Here is a 25,877-nt window from a genome sequence, read left to right as displayed (position 1 = left end):
TCATTTTTTCCCCAGAAATTTATTGAAGAAAAAGAGTTCTTAGCTCAACTTGAAACCTCTTTTCAAAAATGTGAAGAAATTCATAAGAATTTGGGTAAAGCTATACAATTACTTTTTGATGGAATGACCATCACTTAAAAATAGCATTTCATTTGTTTTGCTTTCTTTATGTACCTTAATGTCTTAGAAATTGGTTTTACATATGTGTTTTCTTTAGAAAATTCTTGCATCCACTTTTAATATTGTTAGTATACATATTTATTTCACCACTGTCAATTAGTATGCAAGTATTTTTCTTAGCAGTATTATTCTCGTAATGAAAAACTGTTTTCTAAATTACTTTCTTGTTTTGTTAACCTTATAGCTGGAGAATATCCAAATATTAGTAAACAATATACAATGGTGGAATATCATTTTTGCATGTATAGAAAAAATATATATAATGTGAAGTCCACTCTACAAAAAGTTCTGGCATGTTGGACAATTTATGTGGAAAAGCTTCGTTTACTAAAGGCTTGTTTTGAGGAAACAAAGAAGGAACAGATGAAAGAGGTATTTTCAGTCTAATGGCACCTGCTCAATTTTACTTTTTTTCATTTTATTTGGAGACTCTCGTTTTCAATACAAAAATGAGAGGCCAGGAACAAGTAAGCATGACTGTCGGAAAAATCCTCCAAAGTTTTGGAAAGGGTTTAGTTTCTTTCTCATATAATTGCTAAAAGGAATTTTTCTCTTTGTTATAGGTTTTACACATATGTGCGCACGCGCGCGCGCACACACACACACACACACACACACACACACACACAGCTTTATTGGGGTATAATTTACATACACAGTATAGCTTTTGGAAGATATATTGCTAAGTTCCTTGGAAGGGAAATAAAAGATGTGGAGTAGTAGATAGCTTATAGATACATTTAAAATAAATGAATGTTTTAGAAAGTTTTTTTTTTCTATTTGGGTGCATACCTTTCAGTTCTAAAACCTTTCTGACTTTCTGGAGGAGGAAAAACAAAATAGCTTACTTATGTGGAGAACTATAGAAGAAATTTTGGAGTAATTCACTGTTGTTTTATTTGCTATTTATGTAATAACCTGTTTTATGATTATTCTCTGAGGTAGTTTTTCTTTCTTTCATTTGTTTCCCTCTGTTGTAAATAAAGGTAGGTTAAACATTTTCCAAATAGAAGCTAATGTTACTTAACAGAAAACAGGCTGTTCATATGAAAGTAAAGTTTCTGATAAGTATATGAGTACAAAAAGAATATTTGAGTGAATCATTATTTCTTCCTGTCACCTTTGTTGATACCAGAATTTCACATCTTTGGCTTTCAATAGCTCTTCTGTCTTTAAAGTCCTTTTATTAAAATTCACATTTCTCTGAGGAAATAGCACTTTAAGCCTTAGAATTTCCAAACTCTGTGCTGAGGTGACCTGAGTTGCCAAAAAGGACTCTCAAAGTAATTTAAAATTTGAGGGAGACAAAGCAACATCTGTCTGCTGGACACCACACAAATTACTACTAAGTTGTTTGGACCTGAGTACTTAACAATGAGAAATGTTAGATAATTCTTCTAGCCTAGGAAATCCATGAAAAAATTACTGAGACATTAAGGGGGCCATGAACTGAAAAAGTCTGAGAACCTTTGCTGTAAGCTCATTAGCCACTTAGAAAGATAGAAGATCAGATGCTTCCTGAAAGTCCGGGACCAAGAGTGATAACAGGCAGCCAGCGCCTGCCAGTTAGTGATCAGGGATGAAGCGCTCAACCAATAGGGAGAGTCAAAGTCTCTGCAAAAACCTCACGCTCACTTTTTAAAAAAAAACTTATTTATTTTATTTTTAGCTGCATCGGGTCTTCGTTGCTGCACGTGGGCTTTCTCTAGTTGCAGCAAGCAGGGGCTACTCTTCGTCATGGTGTACCGGCTTCTCACTGTGGTGGCTTCTCATTGCGGAGCACGAGCTCTAGGTGTGCAGGCTTCAGTAGTTGTGATGCGTGGGCTCAGTAGTTGTGGAGCACGGGCTTAGTTGCTTCGCAGCATGTGGGATCTTCCCGGACCAGGACTCGAACCCATGTCCCCTGACAGGGACCCATCTGGAAGGCAGATTCTTAACCACTGCGCCACCAGGGAAGCCCCCTCACACTCACTTTTGCTTTACAGTCAACCTTGGTGAAGATCTATTATAAATAATGAAAAGACAAATAGTATGTCATTAAAATATTACATTGATTATATGTTTTGTAGGTTTCCTTTGAGACACTGTCCCAGTGGAATCTAGAACATACTACTTTAAATGAAGTGGGAAATTTCTTAATTCAAGTCAGCAATGATGAAGTTGGATCATCTATTTCTAAAGAACTGAGGAGGCTGAATAAAAGATGGAGAAAGTTTATTACAAAAACTCAGCTTGTAAGTTTTTTTTTGGTAACAGCTTCATTGAGGTATAATTTCCATACATACAATTCACTCATTTAATCTGCATGACTCGGTGGTTTTCAGTTGAAATATTTAGAGTTGTGCAGCCATCACCATGATCAATTTTGGAACATTTTCATCACCTCATAAAAAAACTTGTACCCATTACCAGTCACTCTTCATTTTCTCCCAGTGTCCCCAGCTCTAAAGATTTCCCTATTCTGGATATTTCACATAAATGGAGTCATATAATATGTAGTCTTTTGTTTCTGGCTTTTTTCACTTAGTGTAATGTTTTCAAAGTTCATTCATTTTGTAACGTATCAGTACTTCATTCCTTTTTATCGGCAAATAATAATCCATTGTATGGATATGCCACATTTTATTTATTGATCAGTTGATGAACATTTGGCTTCTTTCCACTTTTTTGACTATTATGAATAATGCTGATATAACCATTCATGTACAGGTTTTTGCGTGGATATACAGCATACAGATTTCTTGTTGAAATTCATTTACCATTAAAGAATAACGTTAAGCATTTTTGCCTACTAGATTTCAAGGTCCTTGAGAACATACACTAAGCTTTATTTATCTTTATATTTAGTGTAGTGCTTCATAGAAGCATACCTTTAATAAATAATTTTTTGAACTTGAATTATTAAATTATTCTATTTCTTATTCATAACAATTTGAGACTGAGGTGTTGTATGGGAAATTTTATAACGTTGTTACTAACTGATATATCCGAAAAATATATTGAATATATTATGTTCATTTATTGTTTTTAATCATATATCTTAGCATAAAAATATAAACATTATATTTCATGACATTAATTTTTTATAGGAAGTGAACCTGCCCCTTATAAAAAAGCAAGATGAGCCCTTTCTTGACAATTCTGGAAATACTCAACTATCTAAAGAAGAGAACCTAACTGCTGATTTTTCAACAGATATGTCAGTAGAACTTCCTGAAAATCACAGTCAGAATATTATGGTAAATAGTCATACTTTATGTATTTCATTTGTACATAGAAATAATTTAACTTTGCTGTTTTTCTTTTGAAAAAACCATATTGTTGAAACAGTGGTAAATGGGATCATTAGATAACATTTAAAGTATGGTCATTTTCCAATAAAATGCCCAAGTGGGTCCCTCACGCAGTGGTCTTCAGTGTTAAAGCCCTGGGTGTCTCACTCACTGGGGAGTTTGCAGACACGCAGAAGCAGTCATGACTTCTGAGCTGTGGAGATGGAGTTGATATCTTCTTCAGATTGCTTCTGACTACTATTCAGAAATTGTCCAGCTTTAGGCTAGCCCTTGCTCTGTGTCTTGCTTCCTTTCTGTAAAATGGAGGGAAATAAAATCTTTATTTCTTGCTTTGTTGGGTAATTCAGAGGATGACTTTAGATTATAGATAAGAATATGGAAAAGAAACGACAACAAAAAAAATCATACACGTGTAAGGTGTAACACCTATGATTTTGGAAATGTGCCTCCTTCAGAATGGTAACTTATATAGTTTTAAAGAAAGTAATTTTTAACTGGCTTTGGCCAGTTGCCATGATGGAGTGCCCTTGTTTTCCCACCGTGAAAAGACATAATCATAGAAGATCTTGAAAAATCTGAATTTGTGCAATATGCTTTTAGAATAGAAGAATATAGAATATTTTTCTCATACATTTAAAATATGATCTGATTAAAAACAACTTTAAGAATGTCTGTCATGTAAAGCTGTAGCATATCAACCTGTAGCATATTGAGAGATTATTAATGGGAAAAGGCTTAATTTTGTGGAAATTTGATTCTGATGTTTCACAACTACTATTGCTACTAGCTGTATTTAATTAAATTGTATACAAGTTTTAGAAATGTGTTTATAGAGTCAATACCCTAATTTTCTAAGCTCTAATCTTCTTATCTGTAAAATGGAGATAATAGTAACTGATAGGGATGATATCATCCTTAAGAAAATTTTTGTGAACAAATCTTTTAAGTTTTAAAGTGATATATGCTTAGATAACTAATGAGAACATACTGTATAGCACAAGGAACTCTACACTTAATGCACTGTGGTAACCTAAATGGGAAGGAAATCCAAAAAAGAGGGGATATATGTATATGTATAACTGATTCATTTTGCTGTACAGCAGAAACTAACACAACATTGTAAAGCAACTATACTCCGATAAAAATTAATAAAAAAAATAAAGCTATATATGCTATCATAAAGTACTGTTTTCATTGTCCAAACAGTAGATCTTAAATCATTAAAATATGTTGACTTAGCACTTGTTTTTATTTTTTTATTTGTTTTGACATGATAGTTTAGTATGCATTTTAACTAAACTTTATAAAGATAATATTAAAACATTGAGTTTAAAAAACAGCCATTGTTTTTGAGATTTTCATTGTTCAATTAATTCACTATAGGGATATAACTTTTTTAAATTGAAAATTATAATGTAAATGGTACCATTTTCATAGTGATAATTTTGAATGTTGTAGGCTGGGGAAGAACATGAAAAAGAAAACGAAGAATTTACAGGGACACTGAAAGTGGCTGAAGAGGTTGAAAAACTGATTGAACAAGTGAAAATCTGGGAGGCGGAAACCACATCTGTTTTGGATCTTCTGAGACAAGGTGATGTAGATACCTCAGTGGAAGAATCTTTGCAGGTATGAGTGGAAAAAGTATTTAAAAGACAGCTTTTATGGTTGTAGGCTTATGTATTAAGATAAAAAGTTTTAAAGGAAACAGTAATAAGACTACTGTTAGAATTTCCTTTGTTGGGGTTTTAAAAAAATGGCATGGAATCTCAACCCTGGCTCATTTGCTGTGATTTTGCTTGAAGACAGAGGATAGATTTGAAGACTAATAATACCTTAGGATTTTAAATTCTTGAACTAATTTTCCCAGCTACAGGATGGAGATTAAAATATTCTCTTGTATCAGAGGGCAATGAGATGAGTGAGTTCAGTCTCCTATAGCTCAGTGCAGTGCAAATGTAAGAGATTATACAACCTGTGCTTTGAAAGATCAACCCCATATTAAGCTTTCCCTTCCTTAACTGATGCAGGGTGGGGATGAATGTTGTTAAAACTCTGTTCTGTCTTTATTCTCAGGCAGTGGACTCATAGAAAAGCAATGAGGCAACAGTGTATTTTAATATCGCTCAGTTCTCCCTGGAAAGGAGTTACAGTTGAGGCTTTACTGAGTTCCAGCTCAGCTATAAAATTTATAGAGCATGACATAAGTTACAACCAGATGGAAAGTTCTTGGGATAAAGGAACATTTGTATAATTCTTTTAAATCTACGTTTCTGAAAGGTGTATATGTAGAATTTTGTGTTTATAAGAGTAATACTTTTTATTGCTTTGAAAATATTATATAAACTTACCTGTGCCATCTGCCAGTGCTTTTCTAATTTTATTTTTGTATTTATTTATTTGCTGTATCTGGAATTTATTGTAGTGAAATAAATGAGTAAGAAATAAGAAATTCAATATTTAAAAAATATTTCAAAGCTATAACAATGATCCCTGTTATAAACAGTGAAAACACAAACAAGCTGGAATATACTTCCATTAAAAAGAAATTAAGTAGATCTTTGTTGGATCAAGATATATTGTAAAGTAAGAAATGGAAGTTGCTGAGCAGTATTGGTGATGTGATCCTTTTAGTATTTTTAAAAACAGTTGCTTTTTTAAACTTTATGCATTTATATCTATAGAAAAATATCTGTAAGCATATACAAATAGCTAACTCTGTGTATCTTGATCCTGCATTATGCCCAGCTCTTAGTACACTTCCTGGTACCTAGTAGATATAAAATAAATATTTTTAAAATGAATGTGTGAATGATTGATTAAATGACAGTTAAGGGAAGGATGGGGAAGAAGAGGAACTTTTTCTTTATGTGCTGTATACCTCTCCACTCTTTGAGTTTTTTACAGGAGCTTTTGTTACTTTTATGATTCAAAATAGAAAAATTTGAAGTTACAAATGAACGTGCTAACTTTAGAACATTTAAATAATGTGTAAAAGTATAAAGAGGAGAATAAAAATCACCATAGTTCCACTGCTCTAAGATAAATAAGATCAACATTTACATAGTTGATATCACACAATATAATTTCTATTTTATCATACCCATGCCACCTCTGAGTTGTAATTAAAATTTTTTTTGTTAATTTGATAACTGAAAAGTGGTAACTCATTATTTTAATTTGTACTTATTTGATTACATGTAAGATTGAACTGTCTTTCATATGTTCATTAGCCATTTGTTTCTGGAATTATATCTGTTTTTGTATTTTCTGAATTATCTTTGGGATCTTAGTATTTTTCTTACTGAATTTATAAGCTCTCTGAATCAGGACTCATTTTCATTTGTGTGGCAAATATTTTTACCAAGTTGTTGACTTTTAAGTTGTTTATTTCACATAGAAAATTTTTGTACTTATTTAGTCATTTCTGTCTCTTATGCCTAAAAAGGCCCTCCGCACCCAGGGAGCAGATCCATTTTCATGGATAATTTCTTCTTTTCTAGCTTCATATTTTATATATAATTTTCTAATTCATCTGAAATTCATTTTTGGTATGTTGTATAAAGCATGGTTCTAAAAAGGTGTTTTCCAATAGCCATTTTCTCCAGTAACATTTATTGAACTCCTTCTGGCTGATTAGACTTACAACAATTTCTTTTTAAGGTTTATTACTACTCTCTCAACTTATTTTCTCCCTATTGGCATTGTATTTCTTCTAGTCTTTATTTTATTGAAGTGCTTAGTATATAAAAAAAATCTATAAAAGACTGTTGCTCAGAATCTGATAATATTAATATAAAATTTCAAAATGAATGTTTAAAATAACATTTTTTAGACTATAAATTTGCCTCATTTTGGATTAATAGTTAACTTTTTATGATTTCCTGATGAGATTGTTAGGGTTAATGTTTAACATAATCAGAATATTTATTTGAATATTTATATTTAAATATTTATAATATTTATAATTATTTAATATATAAATATAAGAATATTTATAATCAGAATATTTAAGTGATATTTAAGTGATCTCACTTTAATTTGTTTTAATAGCATCTTATTGCCAAAGGCTCTATGTATGAAGAGCTTGTGTCTAGAACTGAAGACACTTTACAAATGGATGTGCAAAATGTTTCAAGCCAGGAGTCTCTTGAGCATGTGATCACAGCTGGGCTTCAGGCAAAGATTCAAGAAGCTAAAGAGAAAGTCCAGGTCTCTCTTTAATATTCCCTATTTAGTGAATTTAGTCTTTAAAACTGAGTGGTCAGTGAGAGGGCAGGGAAGAGGGGAGGATTGCCTTGTAGTTTGGAAATGTTTTGTAAAATACGAATTTTGCCTTATATTTTATTTCTTTATTATTTAGAGCATGTTGGAAAAATCAATATAATAAATAGGATGTTCTTATGTCTAGTGGGAAAATATGAGTTGCTACTCAAAGAAAATATTTATTAACTTATGAGTTTTCTAAGAAGTTGGGCTAAGTGTTAAGTTGAGAATTTTTTGTCATCACAGATCAATATGGTAAAATTAGTAGCAGTGTTGAAGAACTCAACTGATGTTTCCCCAGACCTGGATGTCAGGCTGAAGGTGGAAGACTCACAGAAGGAACTTGAATCATACATTACAAGGGCTGAACAATTACTTGGCCAAAGAGAGAGCCAGAGAGGACTAATTTCAAAATACAAGGTGCGGCTCTTTCAGCCATCAAATGTAGGACATTTATCATTAGTAGATATAAATCTACCTCATTTGAAATCAAGATGTTTCCATCACTGTAATTATAACAAAGTTATTATAACTTTAAAAAATTTCCAAGTTTTATACATTGTTCCCCAGAAACTCTTAAAAATAAAAATTGAAACGATTTTTTTTAATTCACATTTTACTGTATGAATGAACTCAGTGGTATAGTGTAAAAAGCACGGCTGACTTCTATGACATTGAGCAAGAATCTTAATTTCTCTGGCTTTTTTAATCAAATAAAATGGACATAATAATTCTAGTCCTATCCAGCTGCCAGTAAATGAAAATAAGGTATGTGAAGAAACTTTGAGTGGTTAAAATTCCTCAAATGTAAAATAAAGCCTTTATTATTAAAATGCATTGGTAAAAGCTACTTATGAACATATGCTTATCAGCAGTTAAAGATCCAATAGTGTTTTGTATGGAGACAGTTTTAGGTTGACTTTTCATGGTCTGATAGGCAGCTTAAGATGTATTGAAATCAAGAGGTACAAACTACTGTGTATAAAATAAATAAGCTCCAAGGATATATTGTACAGCACAGAAAATATAGCTATTATTTTATAACTTTAAATGGAGCGTAATCCATAAAAGCATCAAATCATCATGTTGTACACCTGAAATTAATATAATATTGTAAATCAATTATACTTAAAAAAAAAAAAGATGTGTCCAAAGCCAACTCACTATTAACTAACACTGGAGGTACTTGGGGATATGAAATAAGAGTAAAACAAGGTCTCTACCCTTGGAGGTTGGACAGGTAGAGAAATATGTGTTCTTTCCTTCATTCATTTATTCAGCATTTAACAAGTTTATTGAACATTTAAAATGAGCTAGGCATTTTGGGGGAGATAAAGATGAAGTAAATCCAGAACAGTAATAGACTAACAGACATAGAAAACAAACTATGGTTACCAAAGGGGATAGTGGTGGGGTATGGGGGGGGAGATAAATTGGGAATTTGGGATTAACATATACACATTAAGTATATATAAAAACAGATAATCAACAAGGTCCTATTGTATAGCACAGGGAATTCTACTCAATATCTTGTAATAACCTATAATGGAAAAGAATCTGAAAAAGAATATATATGTATGTATATTACTTTGCTGTACACTTGAAACTAACACAGCATTGTAAATTTACTTCAATTAAAAAAAAAATGATGAAGTAAATCAATACTGCCAGCGCTACTGTGCACAGTTTTTTCAGGAAAAGGAGCTCCTACAGGAGCCTCTCCATTCTCCTTGTGGTCTCCTTCTCTTGTCTGGGCTCAACCCTCTTCTGGCTTTCTGGACGGTTAACCGTATTGGACCCTGATATCAGGTATTTCAGCATTGCTTTTCCCACAGTCATCTTATGCTGCTTGCACCTTGCCAGCCACCAGCTTTGACCAATTCCCACTGTCTTTTTTCCTCTCTTTTACTCCCATATGCTGAGAGTGCTGAACTAAACTTAAGAGTCAGTTCTTTTAAGTAATCACTAGGCTGAATTTCAAAAGGACAGATATGGTCAGCTGAGGAAAGAGGGAAGAAAAAGAAAAAGCAGAGGCCGCAGGCCCCTCCTCTACCAGAGAGAGGAGTTACAGTGTCAGTTTTTGCACCCTTTTCCTCTCCCTGACCATCTTCCTTTTGGAATCTGAGGCCAGGGATTTCCACCGTTTTGTCTCTGGCATTTAGTGAAGTAGATCCATTTTCACAGCAGAAGCAGAATCGCTGCCCTGCCAGGTATTGCCCTGAGACCCCCTGGGACTCCTGGGACACATGGGTGGTAGGAGCCCCCTTCCTGCACACAGGGCTAGCATGTCTTCCCTGGCCGTAAATCTAGCAATCCTCACAGAGGCTTTGGAGGAGGTTCCTGGGGGCTCAGGTTGTACCTTTTCTGCAGGAGACCCATAATAAGTATATGAATGACTTCCCACCCTGCTTAATTGCCTTCTCCCCCAGAATTACTTTCATCTTCTTGTCTCTTATAGATTTTTCTGCCCTTTCACAGACCCCAGACTACTTTTGTTCTGTCATTTGATAGTTACCTAAGCCAGGTTTCTGTCCTTATGGAGTATTGCCAGGTAATATTCTATAAGAGTAGGTAAGTGTGAAGTAAGGGACGAACACATTCCTGGGAAGGCAGATCCCATCCCCATCTCCTGCTGCTCCTTCCCTGGGATGGGACTGCGATTATGGTTGGCCCTGGGCAAAACTTTGAAGTCCATGATAAGGGGATGTTGCCTCCTTGCAGTATAAAATGCTTATGTACAATATTAAATATTTGCTATCTTAACCCTACTATAAATTGTGTCTTATTGCAACACTGATCTCTAATACAAGCTGGTGTACTCTTAATATTGTATTACTTATGAAGTGTGGTCGTCTGCTCAATACTTAAGAATTTTAGAGGATACTTTGCCAGTGGCTCATAATAAGCCTTTCAGTAAGCCTTTTAAATATTTATCAAAGGGGTACCAAAAACCATGCTGCATATCTTAAGGAAGTCTTTATCCTGGCCTCAAATGTGTAACTACATTTGAATAATGAATATTTTGCAATTCTTTTCAAAAGAACTCAAGGGATACAAAAGGGAGATCAACCTCAATCTACCAAGAGAAGTCTCCCCTAAATCTTCAAATAGTCTTCATGGAGTCCTTTCCTGGTTCTACATGTTAAAGACTCTAAAATTCTACCTGTTAAATTAGCTTTGAGGACGTGGCAGTAGAATAAGACTTTCATGTTCTTGTCTGTGGCTTTATTTTTAGGAAGCACTAATAATTTTTAATACTAAAAGTCTGGCCAAGTATTTGAAAGCTGTTGAAGAATTGAAAAATAATGTAACTGAGGATGTAAAGCTGTCTTTGGAAGAAAAGAGTAGAGATATCTGTGCCAAGTGGGAGGTAAGAACATACATATGTGTCTGGAGCTTATGCTTATAGATCTGGCCCTGGACTTGTTTGTCATCAGAGTCATCTTTGGTGGTCCCTTGTCTGCCCCGTATCACGGAGGGCTGATCACTGTAGGCTGTGGTTCTCAGGCCTGGCATCAGCTGGCTTCTGTCTGTGTTCATCCAATGACAGCAGTGTTTGGAGATTAAAGGGTGATTGGAAGGTGGAAAAGGGAGAGTCCAATGGCTTTCTTTCCCTTTCTCTCTTGCACAGTGCCTCTGGCAGCTGTGTCTCCCCCTGGCTGCAGGTTCCATGGATCCAGCTTCTGATGGGTGACCATTCTCCCTGGGCTCCGCTGAAGCCTCCAGCCTAGGGTGGTAGTAGCAGCTTTCTGCCGATGCTAATCTCTGGATTACCTTACTGTCCCCTCTTTGGCTTTCATCTCTTATAATCGATTCCCTGCATTTAATTCCCTCTGCGTTAAATATTTAATGTTTTCTGGTTTCCTGGTTGGATCCTGACTAAGACAATTTATTGACACATATAAACATATAGAGTTTCATAGAAAATAGGTATAGGCTTTGGTGGCTGACAGACCTGGATCCAGCAGCTATGACCTTGGGCAAGTTGCTTAACTACTGGGAGCTTCAATGATAAGATGGGAATAATTCCACCTACTTGGCAGGATTGTTGCAAGGATTTATATAAAGCACCTACCACAGAGATTGTGTTTAGTAAATGGTACTTAGTATTAAGTGTGTGCATGTGTGTGTGTGAATATATGGAGAGAGAGAGAGAATAAGGTAATATAATTGAATATCCACTGTTAAAGGCCTTCTTAAAACACATTTTAAAAAAATTATTTATTTGTTTGTTTGTTTTATTTTTGGCCATGTTGGGTCTTCATTGTGGTGCACGGGCTTCTCATTGTCGTGGCTTCTCTTGTTGCAGAGCACGGGCTCCAGGCGCGTGGGCTTCAGTAGTTGTGGCACACGGGCTCAGTAGTTGTGGCCACAGGCTTAGTTGCTCTGTGGCACGTGGGATCCTCCCGGACCAGGGCTCGAACCCTTGTCCCCTGCATTGGCAGGCGGATTCCCAACCACTGCACCACCAGGGAAGCCCTAATACACATTTTAAAATAAACTTTTAGAACAATTTTAGATTTACAAAATTATTACAAAGGTAATACAGAGAGTTCCAATATACCCATGACCAGTTTCCCCTGTTATTAACATCTTACATTAATATGGTACCTTTGTCACAGTTAAAGGACTAATATTGATAGATTATTAACTGAAGTTTATACTTTATTCATATTTCCACAGTTTTCCCCTAATGTCCTTTTACATCTGTTCTGGAATCCCATTCAGGATACACATTGTAGTTACTTGATATTTCTCCATAGGCTCAGATACGTGTTTTGTAATATTTTCTCCCAGTCTGCAGCTTGTCTTTTAATTCTAACAGTGTCTTTCACAGACAAAACACATTTTTAGTTATTAGAAAGAAAAAAATGTTTCTGATATATTTTAAAACATCCTCCCCAAAGATACATGGGTGAATCAGAATTTCACATAGGCTCTATTTCTATCCTTTGTTACAACAAATATTTTTGTGTTTCTAATGGAAATCCTTTCAGTATATCCTATTATGGTTAATATGTGCCTTTGGTTTTTTTTGTTTTTCTTTTCTTGGCAGTCGCTTCATCATGAAGTGTCTTTGTATATTCAACAACTAACAATAGACATCGAAAAAGAAAAACTTAGTGACAATATTGCAAAACTCGAAAAACAAATAAATAAAGAAAAGAAACTAATTCGCAGAGGAAGGACCAAGGGTCTCATCAAGCAACATGAGGTAAAAACCTGTTTCCATTCACATTTTGTTATTGTGGGGTTTATCTTAAACGGTTTTATATGCCCTTGGCTAGGGTTAAATCTGCTCTGAAAATTACTTCAGCCCTTTTGTCCCCTGGGGATCTTCCCTTCTGCAGTCCAAGCTCTAACTAGAGCCCATGCTTCTTGTTTTTTGGAAGTGAGAAAAATTCAGAATTGAGTTAATATTTCTTATTTATATATCTCAGTGGCCCCTGTCCTGAGACTCTGGTTACAAGATGTGTCACCCGCTATTGAAGTTCCCGTAGTTACTTTTGTAAGGACATGGTGTCCTCAGAAACACGGCTCTTGTGAAAGATACCAAATCAGGATATAAACCAGCCGGGGCAGATCTAATGGTCTCTTTTTGGTCCTCATCCTGTTTGATTTCTTCTGCATATTTGATAGTCCTGACCCCTCTTTTCATTTCTTTTAAACTTGCTACTGCTGTGGCTCTCTCGATACAAATCTCTCTTGCTTTTTCTTATTTTATTATTTTGGAGGGAGGCCTTCATTTTAGTGCCCTTCCCTAATTTTCCTTTTTTATTGTGTTACCCTGATGTCTTAGTTTTGGGGTCTCAGTTTTTGGCTAATTTCATGCTTGCTCCAGGTACTTGTATGCACTTGGGTGTTTTAACTGCCCTCTCTACAATGATAGCACCTATCATTATCTCCAGCCTCGTCCTTTCCCCTGACCTCCAGGTTGTGTTTCTAACCAAGAAGTAGATATCACCAGTGTTCCCCAGAGACCTCCACTTCAGCATGTCCCAAACCAACCAATAATATCTCCTCTTGAACTTTTCTTCCTCTTATGTATCCTGGTTATGAAAGGCATTGCCATCTCAGAACTCCCTCCCCCATTCCCCTTTCCTTCTCACTCAGCCTTAGTGTAGTCGGTTGCCAGCTCCCATCTTCAGAAGAGCTGCTTCTTTTCCTTCCTTTCCACCAGTGTTGCCACTTCCCTTAACCTGGGGTCATTTTCTCAGTATGATGGTGGTTGCACTGTCTTCCAGCCCTATCACCAGAGTGATCCCTTTGAACCACAAATCTTATGTCACTGGTTCACCATTACTCCCGGGACATCTCCATGCTCCTCAGAAGGCCACACAAGGCCCCTCATGTGTGGCCCCAGGACACGCCTTCATCACCCCTCCAGCCATGTCCTTTCAGAACTTCTGGAGCTTTTCTTCTCTCCGCTGCTCCTTTTGCTAGGCATGACCTCTCTCCCCTTTTACTTGGAAGGATTCCTACGTGTTCTTTCCACCTCTAGCTCAGATGGCTCCTCCATGTGAAGGAGGCTTTCTCTGGCTCCTTAAGGCAGGTAGTGGCCCTGTCATAGCACTTGTCATGTGATATGCTCATTATTTATGTGACTACTGTTGGGGAGGAACAAATTTTCCTCTACCCTTTTTTTTTTTTTTTTTTTTTTTGCGGTACGCGGGCCTCTCACTGTTGTGGCCTCTCCCATTGCGGAGCACAGGCTCTGAACGCGCAGGCTCAGCGGCCATGGCTCACGGGCCCAGCCGCTCCGCGGCATGTGGGATCTTCCCAGACCGGGGCACGAACCTGTGTCCCCTGCATCGGCAGGCGGACTCTCAAACACTGTGCCATCAGGGAAGCCCTCCTCTATCCTTTAAGATCCCTGGCTGGGTCTGGAAATTGAACTGACAAAGACAGATTAACAGGAGAAAAGCATACACATTTTATTGAATTTTTATATGCACATGGGAGCCTTCACAAGAGCATGATGACCCAAAGAAGTGACCAGAGCAGGAATCTTTTATACCTGTTAGACAAAGAAACAATACATTTGTGAAGAATTGACAAGACAAAGGAGTTTGGGCTAGGGATAGTAAAAAGGTGAAGAAGAAACTAGGAAGATAAGGGTTAGGGTACAGGGTTTGTTTGCAGATTCCTTTGGTCCCATCTCTGGGCTGATAGAACTCTGTCTCCAGTAAAATAAACTTTATTTCTTGCCTTTAGGTAGAAAAGGGGAAACCTTTTCTGTTTCGTTTTTCTTTTTTTTGGCCATGCTGCGTGGCTTGCGGGATCTTAGTTCCCTGACCAGGGATTGAACCTGGGCCCCAGCAGTGAAAGCGCGAAGTCCTAACCACTGGACTGCCAGGGAATTCCCTCTGTGTTTACTGCTTCTTAATTGCCTTCAGTTCAAAATTATTTTCACGTCCTAAACCATAATGGAAAAGAATATGAAAAAGAATGTATATATATGTTTAACTGAATCACTTGGCTATACAGCAGAAACTAACACAACATTGTAAATCAACCATACTTCAATTAAAAAAAGTAATTTTCACATCAAAGAGGCATACATTGGGTTGACGTGTTCTGGTTTCCTTCACTACGTCACTGGGCTGCAGCGAATCCCTTTAGGGGTGACTGCTCGTCTTTGTTTCCAGTGCCCATTCCCACACCAGGCATACAGTGGATGGGCTTATAAAAGAAAGTGTTGGGGTTTTTTTTGTTTTTGGTTTTTTCCCTTTTTTTAAAAACATCTTTATTGGAGTATAATTGCTTTACAATGGTATGTTAGTTTCTGCTTTATAACAAAGTGAATCAGCTATACATATACATATATCCCCATATCTCCTCCCTCTTGCCTCTCCCTCCCACCCTTCCTATCCCACCCCTCTCGGTGGTCACAAAGCACTGAACTGATCTCCCTGTGCTATGCAGCTGCTTCCCACTAGCTATCTATTTTACATTAGGTAGTGTATATATGTCCATGCCACTCTCTCACTTCATCCCAGCTTACCCTTCCCCCTCCTTGTGTCCTCAAGTCCATTCTCTACATCTGCATCTTTATTCCTGTCCTGCCCCTAGGTTTTTCAGAACCTTTTTTTTTTTTTTTTAGTTTCCATATATATGTGTTAGCATAGATATTTGTTTTTCTCTTTCTGACTTACTTCACTCTGTATGACACACTCTAGGTCCATCCACCTCACTACAAACAACTCAATTTTGTTTCTTTTTATGGCTGAGTAATATTCCATTGTATATATGTGCCACATCTTCTTTATCCATTCATCTGTCGATGGACACTTAGGTTGCTTCCATGTCCTGGCTATTGTAAATAGTGCTGCAGTGAACATTGTGGTACATGACTCTTTTTGAATTATGGTTTTCTCGGGATATATGCCCAGTAGTGGGATTGCTGGGTCGTATGGTAGTTCTACTTTTAGTTGTTTTTTTTTTTTTTTTGTGGTACGCAGGCCTCTCACTGCTGTGGCCTCTCCCATTGCAGAGCAGAGGCTCTGGACGCGCAGGCTCAGTGGCCATGGCTCACGGGCCCAGCCACTCCGCGGCATGTGGGATCTTCCCGGACGGGGTCACGAACCCGTGTCCCCTGCATCGGCAGGCGGACTCTCAACCACTGCGCCACCAAGGAAGCCCTCTACTTTTAGTTTTTTAAGGAACCTCCATACTGTTCTCCATAGTTGCTGTATCAATTGAAGGTGTTTTTAAAGTCACACACATCTGTTAGTTTCTAATCCTCAAGGACTAATCATGTAAACTCATTTGAAACACCTTCCCTGCTTTATTTCCTCAATCAGGCCTGCTTTTCGGAGGAAGGCAGCCTGTACCAGCTTGATCACCACATGGATGTCCTGCGGGAGCTGTGTGAAGAGCTGACTTCACAGAAGAGTCAACAAGAAGTGAGGAGAGCGCTCAAAGATTACGAACAGAAGATAGAAAGTCTTCGGAAATGTGCTTCTGAGATTCATATGACACTGCAACCCACTGTGGGAGGCACGTCGAAAAACAAGTTAGTGCCTCATAAGAATAGCTGCATGTCAGGGAGAAATGAGATAAACCCTCTCTCGAAATCAAATGACACTGAGTATTATTCATTCTCTTTTAGGCTTTGTTTTTCTCCCTGTATTTTAATACGCAATTTTGATTCCTTCCTAGGGGTACTGCAGACACATCTGAGAATGGAGGAAGGAATGCCCTCAGTGAGGTTCCATCTGCAAAATCAGATAGTCAGCCATCAGCTGAAAAGGTGTTAAATTTGGATAATGTATTTTAGAAGTAAACCCAATGAAAAAATCCAGGTGTACAAGAATCCACTTCTCATTGAGTGTTGCATTTAATTATCTGATTGTTTCCATCAGCTGAGAATTCCCACTTAAATAATGTAAGGAAGATTGCTTTTCAAAGAATTAGAATACAACAAACCAAAGCTATGGCAAGCATAACTTAATCTTCCTCTGAGGATACCAACAGTTCTTTCCAAAAGAGACCATTTTGAACCATTATGAATACACGCTGTCTGCGTGTTACTATTGAGAGCACAAGAGGCTGAGCTTAAACTGCACAGATGCTTCAGTGTCATTGAGATGAACTAGTTCATTTGTCATTTGTCTTTTTCTCATTATAATGTCTTTTAATTTCCTTGGGAATTGGATTTTCTAAATTCTTAAATTCTAGGAAAGTGGGGATTTGCTGTGTATCACAGCCCAGACTGCCTGTCAGAAGGGGTAGGGAAGGAACAAGGTGTATTTTTTTTCAGAGGTCTGTTCCTGCATGTTAGGATTCTGTCTGCCTTGGACCATGGCTATGTGGTCACAGGCAGAAACAGCACTTAGGGGCTGGGAGAACTCCTTTATCCTGCTGACATAGCAATTAGAAGGTGAGAATCAGTCTAATAAATCTCCTCTGTCCTATGGAAAGACCTTTCTCTGAGCTGAGAAACTTTAAATAAATTGTATTATCTCCTGGTTTGGGGTATAAAGAATCAGTGATATCCCTTTGTATCACAAAATGTTTATCTCTTCCAGACAAGTATATTGAATGTAATATGTTTACTATTTTGCATATTTGCTTAGGCAATGGAATCGATTAAGGATTTCAGCCTGGAATCCAAGTTAAAGCCTCAACAGGAGGAAAGCGTTATGGAGAAATATGAAAAGGATCACAGTGCATCTATAAATAGTTTACTAGAGAGGTAAACTCTTTTTTAAAAAAATTATTTTTATTGACATACAGTTGATTTACAATGTTGTGTTAGTTTCAGGTGTACAACAAAGTGATTCAGTTATACGTACACACATACATATATATGTATATATATGATGTATGTTTGTATGTATATATCCCTTTTCAGATTCTATTCCCTTATAGATTATTACAAAATATTGAGTATAGTTCTCTGTGCTATACAGTAGGTCCTTGCTGGTTATCTATTTTATGTATAGTATTGTGTATATGTTAAGGAGAGGTAAACTCTTTTAAACAGCTAGAAAATCCAGCAAAAATCTTTCATCAGTGCAAATGTTATACTTTAATAAGTAAGTTTTTATTTTCCTTTAGTCATAATTTTTGCATGTGATCCAGTAACTTAAGCAGAAATTCTCTGGGATTTCCTCATGGACAATTGACAGTAATTAAAAAAAAATTATTTTAGTCTTATTTTTAAAATTAAGTAACATTGCATTTAATTTTTTTCCAGGTATGATACACACAGAGACAATCTTGAACTACACCTGCAAAACAACATTGTCAGGATTATCTCTGATTTCTCTAGTGACAAGGAAAGGAGTAGTGTTTGTCTACAGGATAAACTGACAGATCTACAGGTAAGTACTGAAAATATTACTAGAGGAGTTTTATCTTTTATTAGAAAATAATGCCGCCATAAGTATAGGCTTCACCATTTTTGTTGCGGTCTCATATGCTAGATGTTTCTGAAGAACTCTCTGTCACCGGATTTCAGGAAGACACCCAAACCCAGGAAGGAGTTTGTTCGGGGTGCTAATTTATTGCTCATGCTCTAATTTGATATTCTATATACTGTGGCTTGCAGAAGTTTAGATTGTGTTTGGGATGGGGATGAAGGCTTCAGATGAATTGGTTGAAACAATGTGTTTGAAGGCGATTTCAGCCAACACAGCTTCTGGTTTGCTCCAAAATTAACAATATGTGAAAAACCAGCGACTCTGAATTTTTGTTTCAGTCATCTATCATCTTAACCAAATTGTCACATTATCTGTCCGATGTTGGGTAATAAGAAAGGGGGAGGTCGTGGAGGGAGTTTTCTCTGTACATGATGGATGATCTTGTGGAGAGCCGTCAGAGGGAGTACTGCATCTGACTCAGGAGCTGCAGAAAAAACAATCTAGTGATGGGCACACCAATCGTTAAGTTCTACAAATAAGTATCTTCCTTATTTTGAAGATAAGCTGTGCATTGCAGTGCAACACCCTCATGTGCTTGGATGTGCATTAGAGTGAACCCTTACAGAAAGCCCATCAGGTGGAGAAAAGGTCATGCGTGCTTCCTGCAATGCCCTCTCATATTTTCTAGTTATCTTCCTTTCATGATGCCAGTTCCTGAGTCACACTCTACCAAATGGCTCTTCTCTGTTTTCCATCTGAATAAGCAAAATTCATGTGTTAGAATCTCTGTTGTTCAAGTAGTGGATGTAGCACGTTTTCATCACAATTAAGAAGCTGTCTTGAGACCTTACTCCTGTGACTGAATAATAAGTTGGTTAGAAAAACTATATGAATCCTTGGGGAAAGTGAAGAACAAATTTTACTGATGAGCACTCAGATTCTATAGCAGTGCCTTTTTTTAAAAAAAGAACCAAGATAAGGGGTTGGAATAGTATAGAATTTTAGATGTTTAACTATAGATCATAAGTTAATTTTACTCACTTCTCATTTGATAGAAATGATTTTGGTTCATTGCAATTTTAGTTTAAGGAGAAAAAAAAGACTAGAGAAAATAGAATATCTAATAGAATATATTCTTATATCTCTGTGTATCTTTCTGAATTGTATTCTGTGTATCTAACTTCAGGGAAGGGCATTTGGATTCCTTTGAAAGCCATGTTGCTGATTCCCTTGATTTCATTCAGTGGATTCTCCGAGAGCACAGTTAATAGCATTGCTCTCTGAAGGATAGTTTACTTGTAAAATATTTTTTCAAATGTATTTTCATGTGAAACTTTGTGTTTGTGCCCACAATTGTAAATGTCTCATTTTGTAGGAACAGAATAATTGTGCCTATTAACCCATTCATTGAAAAATTAATTTACATATTTCATCCAGGTCTTAAAAAATGAAACTGAGGCTTGCTGGAAAGAGTTTGAAGTCACTTCACTGAAATTAGAAGAGCTGGAAAGTGACATTAGGAAGCCTTTTCTAGTTAAGGCAAGAGATAAACTAAAGGAGAAAGAAAGAGAGCTTCAGATGACTCTTAATACCAGGTATAATTCTGGGATCTATTAACCATGAGTTTACTAAATGTACTAAATTTTAAGAGAGGCTAATGTTATATATACTAAGTATGTTATTTTATTTAGTTGTGACAACAACCATAAGAGAAGCTGATGAGGAAACTGCTACTGGGGGAGGTTAAATCACATAACCAAGCCACACTACTGGCCAGAGACTTAAGTGGAACTTAAAGTCTGTTGAGTTCCAAAGGCCGTGCTCTTCCCACTGTCTCCCCTTGAGCCTGAATTTAGCCACGTCACGTAACTTCTCTGGGCCTTGATTTCCTCATTTTTAGAATGAGAGTGCTATTGTTATCCCTTTACATAGGATATGTACCCCCAGCGCATCTCCCCATTTTACATAGGAGGAAACTGAGGCTCAGAGTCTATATGTTATTTATCCAGGGTCACACATTTCAACTTATTATTGGCCTAGACTTTGAATCCTAGTATATTTCCACTAATAAAATAATTAGTATGCATAATGAATTTCTTTGTCATTAAGGCAAGGTTCAATTACATTTAGTATTTTGTATTTCAAAAGAGAGAGAAAGCCTTAGTATGCTTTACAACAGTTTTCCATTCAGCACAGTATCAGGTAAATTATCGCGAGTACTTGGATGTAGCAAACAACTCATTCTTTGCCATCGTGGATCACTGGGTTTGGGTTTTTTTTTTTTTTTTTTTTTGCGGTACACGGGCCTCTCACTGCTGTGGCCTCTCCCGTTGCGGAGCACAGGCTCCGGATGTGCAGGCTCCGCGGCCATGGCTCACGGGCCCAGCTGCTCCGCGGCACGTGGGATCTTCCCGGACCGGGACACGAACCCGTGTCCCCTGCATCGGCAGGCAGACTCTCAACCACTGCGCCACCAGGGAAGCCCTGGGTTTGGGTTTTAATGTGATGATCTATACATATCATTGTATGTATTTTTATTGAATAATTATTTTCTGTTCTTGGTTAAATAATGGCATTAATATTAAATGTTTTATAAGCTATCTTTCTGCTGTGCTTTCCCCTCACGTCTGATTTATTTTTCACCCAGAATGGAGTCTTTGGAGACTGCTCTGCATATTGTGTCACCTGTGGAGAAGGAGTTGCTCCTTCTCTGTGACTCAGACCTGCTCCTCTGTGAAATGGCCGTTCAAGAATTTAATCTCACTGATGCTGATGACATTTATCAAAACCTGAGGGTAAATATAAATTCTCACAGTGTATTTATAGAATAAACAGTTCTTCAGAGATTTATACATGTTTATGCATTTTTTTATTATACATCCATAGTATTTATTTCAAATATAAGCCACGGCAGAAAAATCTTCAATAATTTAGACTTGTTATTTATTTCTCAACTCTTTAATTCCTTGCCAATTGGAAAGTATCAGTAGGTACCATGGAGTAAATAATGACGTATTTTCTTTGAATTAAAAATGAAGGCTTGCTTATGAATGCCTTCTCCAATGACTGAAATCCTAATTTTCTCTCTGTACTAGACGAAGATGCTTAAATTGTCATATTCTACAGTGTACTTATTTGAAATCTCATCCTAAAAATATTTTTTTATTTTTCAAATTATAAACAGATGTCTCAATAGTTCAACCTGTAATTATTTTCATTGAATCAATAGATTTATATACCTCTTTTCTTCTTGGGATTTAAATATCAGGAAGGGTATCAGGTAATGAAACAGCTGGGCCATCTGATCATTTGTAATTAAAGTGTTCCTTCTGTCAAAACTGTCAGCCTTGGTTAGACTGAGAAGCAGTTTTCTAGATCAAATCTAGTGACATAATTTGAGGTTAGTTTCTGCTGTGCAATTTTTCTTTTTTCTGCCTCAGTCTTACAGCTTTTCTTACCTTTATTGTAGAATATCCAAGATTCCGTAGTAAGACAGATTGAAATATGTAATCATTTGGAACAGTCAGGCAACTTTGCATTGAAGGAATTACACCCGCTTGACCTGCATGCAGCACAGAATATTATCCTGAAACACAGAGCACAGCTCGAAGAAATGAACCACAGAGTCCAGAGGAGTAAAGATGCCCTCAAAGCTCTGGAAGATTTTTTGGCTTCTCTGAGAGCAGCTGAACTCTCTGGTGAGCTTCTTATAGACCTTTCAGCCTCAGGTTCACAGGTGGTACCAGGAAGTACTTTGACGGTGGAAAATAAAGAGGAAAGAATTCATCAGATGAAAGACAAGGCCAGACATTTGGACGAACGTTTGAAGGTGCTCGGTATAAGCATTAAAGATGCTGAATGGGGTGAAAACACCTCCTGTGAAAAACTTCTGAATGCTTTGTCCAGAAGCTTATCTGAGACTCATGGCTCTGGCAGACAGGAGGAACTCATGGAAGAAGATGAATTATTAGAGACTTGTATTTTCAAAAATAATGAACTCCTGAAAAATATTCAAGATATACACAATCAAATCAGCAAAATAGGCCTGAAAGATCCGACCGTTCCAGCTGTAAAACAACGGTAGGTATCGTTTTCGTCCGTTTCCACTCAAGATGATGATTTTCTGTTTTTTCCTTTTCCCGAATATCTATTAGGTGAAACAAATGCTTCCTGTGTCTTTCTACTTCTGTTCCATCCCCCTCTATTCAGGGTTCAGCATTCTTTTTTGTAGGCTTTTTCAAACAAGCTTTCTTTTTGTTGAGATTGTGCCTTTACAAAGTGTTATATAATTTTTTCCTTTAAAGTTTTCATTCTTATGGACAGAGGAAGAGTACAATAAGACACGTGTGAAGTCCATGAGTTGCTTCAAAGTCTCTTTGCTGCTGTTTATTTATTATGGAGTTCTCCTGACGGGGGAAAACCTGGGAAACTCGACACATTTGATAATAGAGAACAAGTGGTGGAAGATGCACTACCACGCCTCGTCCCTACTTCTTTCTTCATTATTTGTCCTCTCCCCTCCTCCCGGCAGGATTAGATGAGGACTGAGTTTAAGAGGTAGATTTAGGTTAGTGTTGATTCTGGAGACTCAGCAGAACTGGGGTTACCTGAGGTTCGCAGCCATCTCTAGGAGTGCTACTATTGTCATTCTGGAATTCAGCGTCGGCCTCCAGGTCCTGAAAATGAAAATGTTAGCAAGAGTTAGCAGAAGAGTCACTTTTGTGAGCCCCTCTCCCCGTTCTAAATCTCGCCCACTTTCCATCTCTTCTTCTGCCCACTTCTAATCCCTCAGGCTCAATGCTCTCCTGAGGCTGTTCAGCTGATTAAGCTTTCCCTGAGCCCTCCATCTCAATGAGACTTCTATTTCAACAGCGCTCCAGTTCTTCATGAGGTGTGGAGCTGGTTTCGTTATTAATTTGATTGTTAATGCATTTATTATAGATTTATAAATAATTAGTAATAAATTAACTTATTAATTTATAAATGAAAACTATACTTTGATAGATAGTAAATTGCTTTAATATTTAATTGAGTTACTAATAGAATAAGCCAGGCACTGTTTTAGGTCCTGGGGATACAGCAGTTAACAAAACAGACAAAAATTCTTGCCCTTGGTAGAGCTTATTATCTAGTGGGATGAGGAAGATATGCAGTAGGTTTGATGGTGATAAAGACCATGGAGAAAGAGTAAGTAGAGAAGGAGGTGGTTACAATTCACACAGGGTCAGCAGGCACAGTTTTACAGAGAAGGTGACGTGTGAGCCTGATGGGATGAGCGACAAGCCAAGTGACAACCTGGAGGAAGAGCCTCCCAGGCTGAGGGTCTATAGGTACAAAGGGCAGGTGTGGGACTGGGCCTGGCATGTTTGAGGAGAGGCAAGGAGGTGAGCAGGTTAACAGGGAGGGGGTCACAGGGGTCACGGGCAGGATGGAGCTTAGCTCCTGTAGGGACCTGTGGGCCATGTGTTGACTTTGGTTTCTTTGTTGAGTGACATGGGAAGTCATTGGAGGCTTCTGAGCAGAGGGAAATGATTTGGTTTTCATTGTAACAGGCTGGTGTATTGAGAATAGACTGTAAGAGTCAAGGGAAGACTCAGGAAGTCTAGTTTGACCTATAGCAATAATCCAGGTGAGGAATGATGGTGGCACGGAACAGTGATGAGGTGGCAAAAAATATTAAGATTCTGTATGTATTTTGAAAGTGGAGTCCACAAGGTTTGTTGACACATTGGACACGGGGTGTAAAAGAAAGACTGGAGTTACCGTTAACTGGGATGATGAAGACAAGTTTATCAGGCATTAAATGAAAGATCAGGTGTGTGTGCTCAGTTTTAGACACAATAGGTTCAAAATATTTATTGGATGTTCTAGTAGCACTCTCAATAAGACTGTTAAAAACAGGTGGCATCAGATGTCAGGAGAGAGGTCTGGGCGAGGTGTACATCTGAGAGTCATCAACATTTTAGAATGCTGTTTAAAGCCATGAGATGGATAAGATTGCCATGCTGTGTACTCTGGGGCATGCCATGTTAAGAGGTCAGGGAGATGACAGGGAACCAGTCAAAGATACTGAGTGGCCGGTATCATCGGAGGAAAATCAGGAGTGTCCTGGGGGTCAAGTGAGAAGGCCGTTCAATGAGGAGAAGTGATCACCTTTGTCACGTGCTGCCGACTATTGAAGGAAGGTGAAGATGAAGACTGGGACATGGATTAGCAATGTGGAGGTTACTGGAGATCTTGACGAGCAGTCTTGCAGGAGTGGAGGGAGTGAGAGCCTTATGGGAGTGGACTCAAGATAGAATTGGAGGGGCTTCCCTGGTGGTGCAGTGGTTGAGAGTCCGCCTGCTGATGCAGGGGACATGGGTTCGTGCCCCGGTCTGGGAAGATCCCACATCCCGCGGAGCAGCTGGGCCCGCGAGCCATGGCCGCTGACCCTGCGCGTCGGGAACCTGTTGCTCCGCAACGGGAGAGGCCACAACAGTGAGAGGCCCGCGTACCGCAAAAAAAAAAAAAAAAGAGAGAGAATTGGAAGAGAGGAAGTAGAGAAAGTGAGTATCTGATGAAAGCAATTTAGACCTAGGTGAATAGAGTTAATCCCACCAGGATTAGTTTGCAGGTTAAAACCCTTAGTTCAAATGACTCTTCTTCGGTATGGAGGAGATTTTTGTACACGGGGTAGAAATGCAAGATTTCCTTGTATTTCCCTTTCTTCTTGCCCCTTCCGCCCTGCCTGAGGAGCTTGCAGTGTTCTACCAGCCATCTCGTCTTCTCTCCATATCATACTGTCTTCCCCACACATGTACACACATACTCTTCCTCTCTTTTCTCTCATATGCATATACACACCCTTTACAATTGTGTTCATCACTGAGAAATGTTACCGCTCGTGGTTTTGTATGTCTGTTCTATTTAAAACACCAGCTAGTATTCTGGACATGCAGAGCCTCCTGACCTCTGTCATAGGAATGTGTGATTTAGACATAAACCTCATGAGGACAAATTAAAGTTAGTGTGCTCCCACAAATTACCCATATTTGTGTTGAATCAAATCGCCTAATTGGCCATTAAATTTTTCTCTCTCATAATCAAGGAAAAAATCGTTACTCAGACTGGATAAGGATCTAGATGAATGTGAAGAAGAGAAGAAACGCTTGCAAGAAATGGTGAATTCTCTTCCACAATTCAAAGACGGCAGAGAGAAAGCTCTGAGTCAACAGTGCCAAGGCACAGCACTCTTGTGGGAGAATACAAAAGCTTCGGTCACTGAATG

General features: G+C 37.7%; 1 protein-coding gene across 10 annotated transcripts in view; it reads left to right on the top strand.

Moving 5' to 3' along the window:
* The window catches only part of SYNE2 (spectrin repeat containing nuclear envelope protein 2), a 331,838-nt gene that overhangs the window by 118,102 nt on the left and 187,859 nt on the right, over positions 1–25,877 (top strand). For 9 of the 10 annotated variants that reach the window (XR_012329953.1, XM_019922908.3, XM_073800386.1 and 6 more), the window contains 17 exons: positions 16–94; positions 365–552; positions 2,250–2,414; positions 3,270–3,419; positions 4,932–5,102; positions 7,527–7,685; positions 7,986–8,159; positions 10,975–11,109; positions 12,796–12,954; positions 16,544–16,755; positions 16,902–16,992; positions 17,819–17,937; positions 18,442–18,568; positions 20,045–20,202; positions 21,255–21,402; positions 22,077–22,687; positions 25,698–25,877. Coding sequence is in view for 9 of the 10 variants with exons in the window: in XM_019922908.3 (XP_019778467.2) it covers positions 16–94; positions 365–552; positions 2,250–2,414; positions 3,270–3,419; positions 4,932–5,102; positions 7,527–7,685; positions 7,986–8,159; positions 10,975–11,109; positions 12,796–12,954; positions 16,544–16,755; positions 16,902–16,992; positions 17,819–17,937; positions 18,442–18,568; positions 20,045–20,202; positions 21,255–21,402; positions 22,077–22,687; positions 25,698–25,877 (3,026 nt within the window). In the remaining variant the exon portion in view is untranslated. The remainder of the gene's footprint in view (positions 1–15; positions 95–364; positions 553–2,249; positions 2,415–3,269; positions 3,420–4,931; positions 5,103–7,526; positions 7,686–7,985; positions 8,160–10,974; positions 11,110–12,795; positions 12,955–16,543; positions 16,756–16,901; positions 16,993–17,818; positions 17,938–18,441; positions 18,569–20,044; positions 20,203–21,254; positions 21,403–22,076; positions 22,688–25,697) is intronic. The other variant, XM_019922901.3, reaches the window with a different exon arrangement.

Source organism: Tursiops truncatus, chromosome 2, assembly GCF_011762595.2.
Source record: "Tursiops truncatus isolate mTurTru1 chromosome 2, mTurTru1.mat.Y, whole genome shotgun sequence".
NCBI classification, from domain to species: domain Eukaryota; kingdom Metazoa; phylum Chordata; class Mammalia; order Artiodactyla; family Delphinidae; genus Tursiops; species Tursiops truncatus.
Note: the sequence above shows the minus strand (reverse complement) of the source record. Positions and strands in the feature narration are given on the sequence as shown.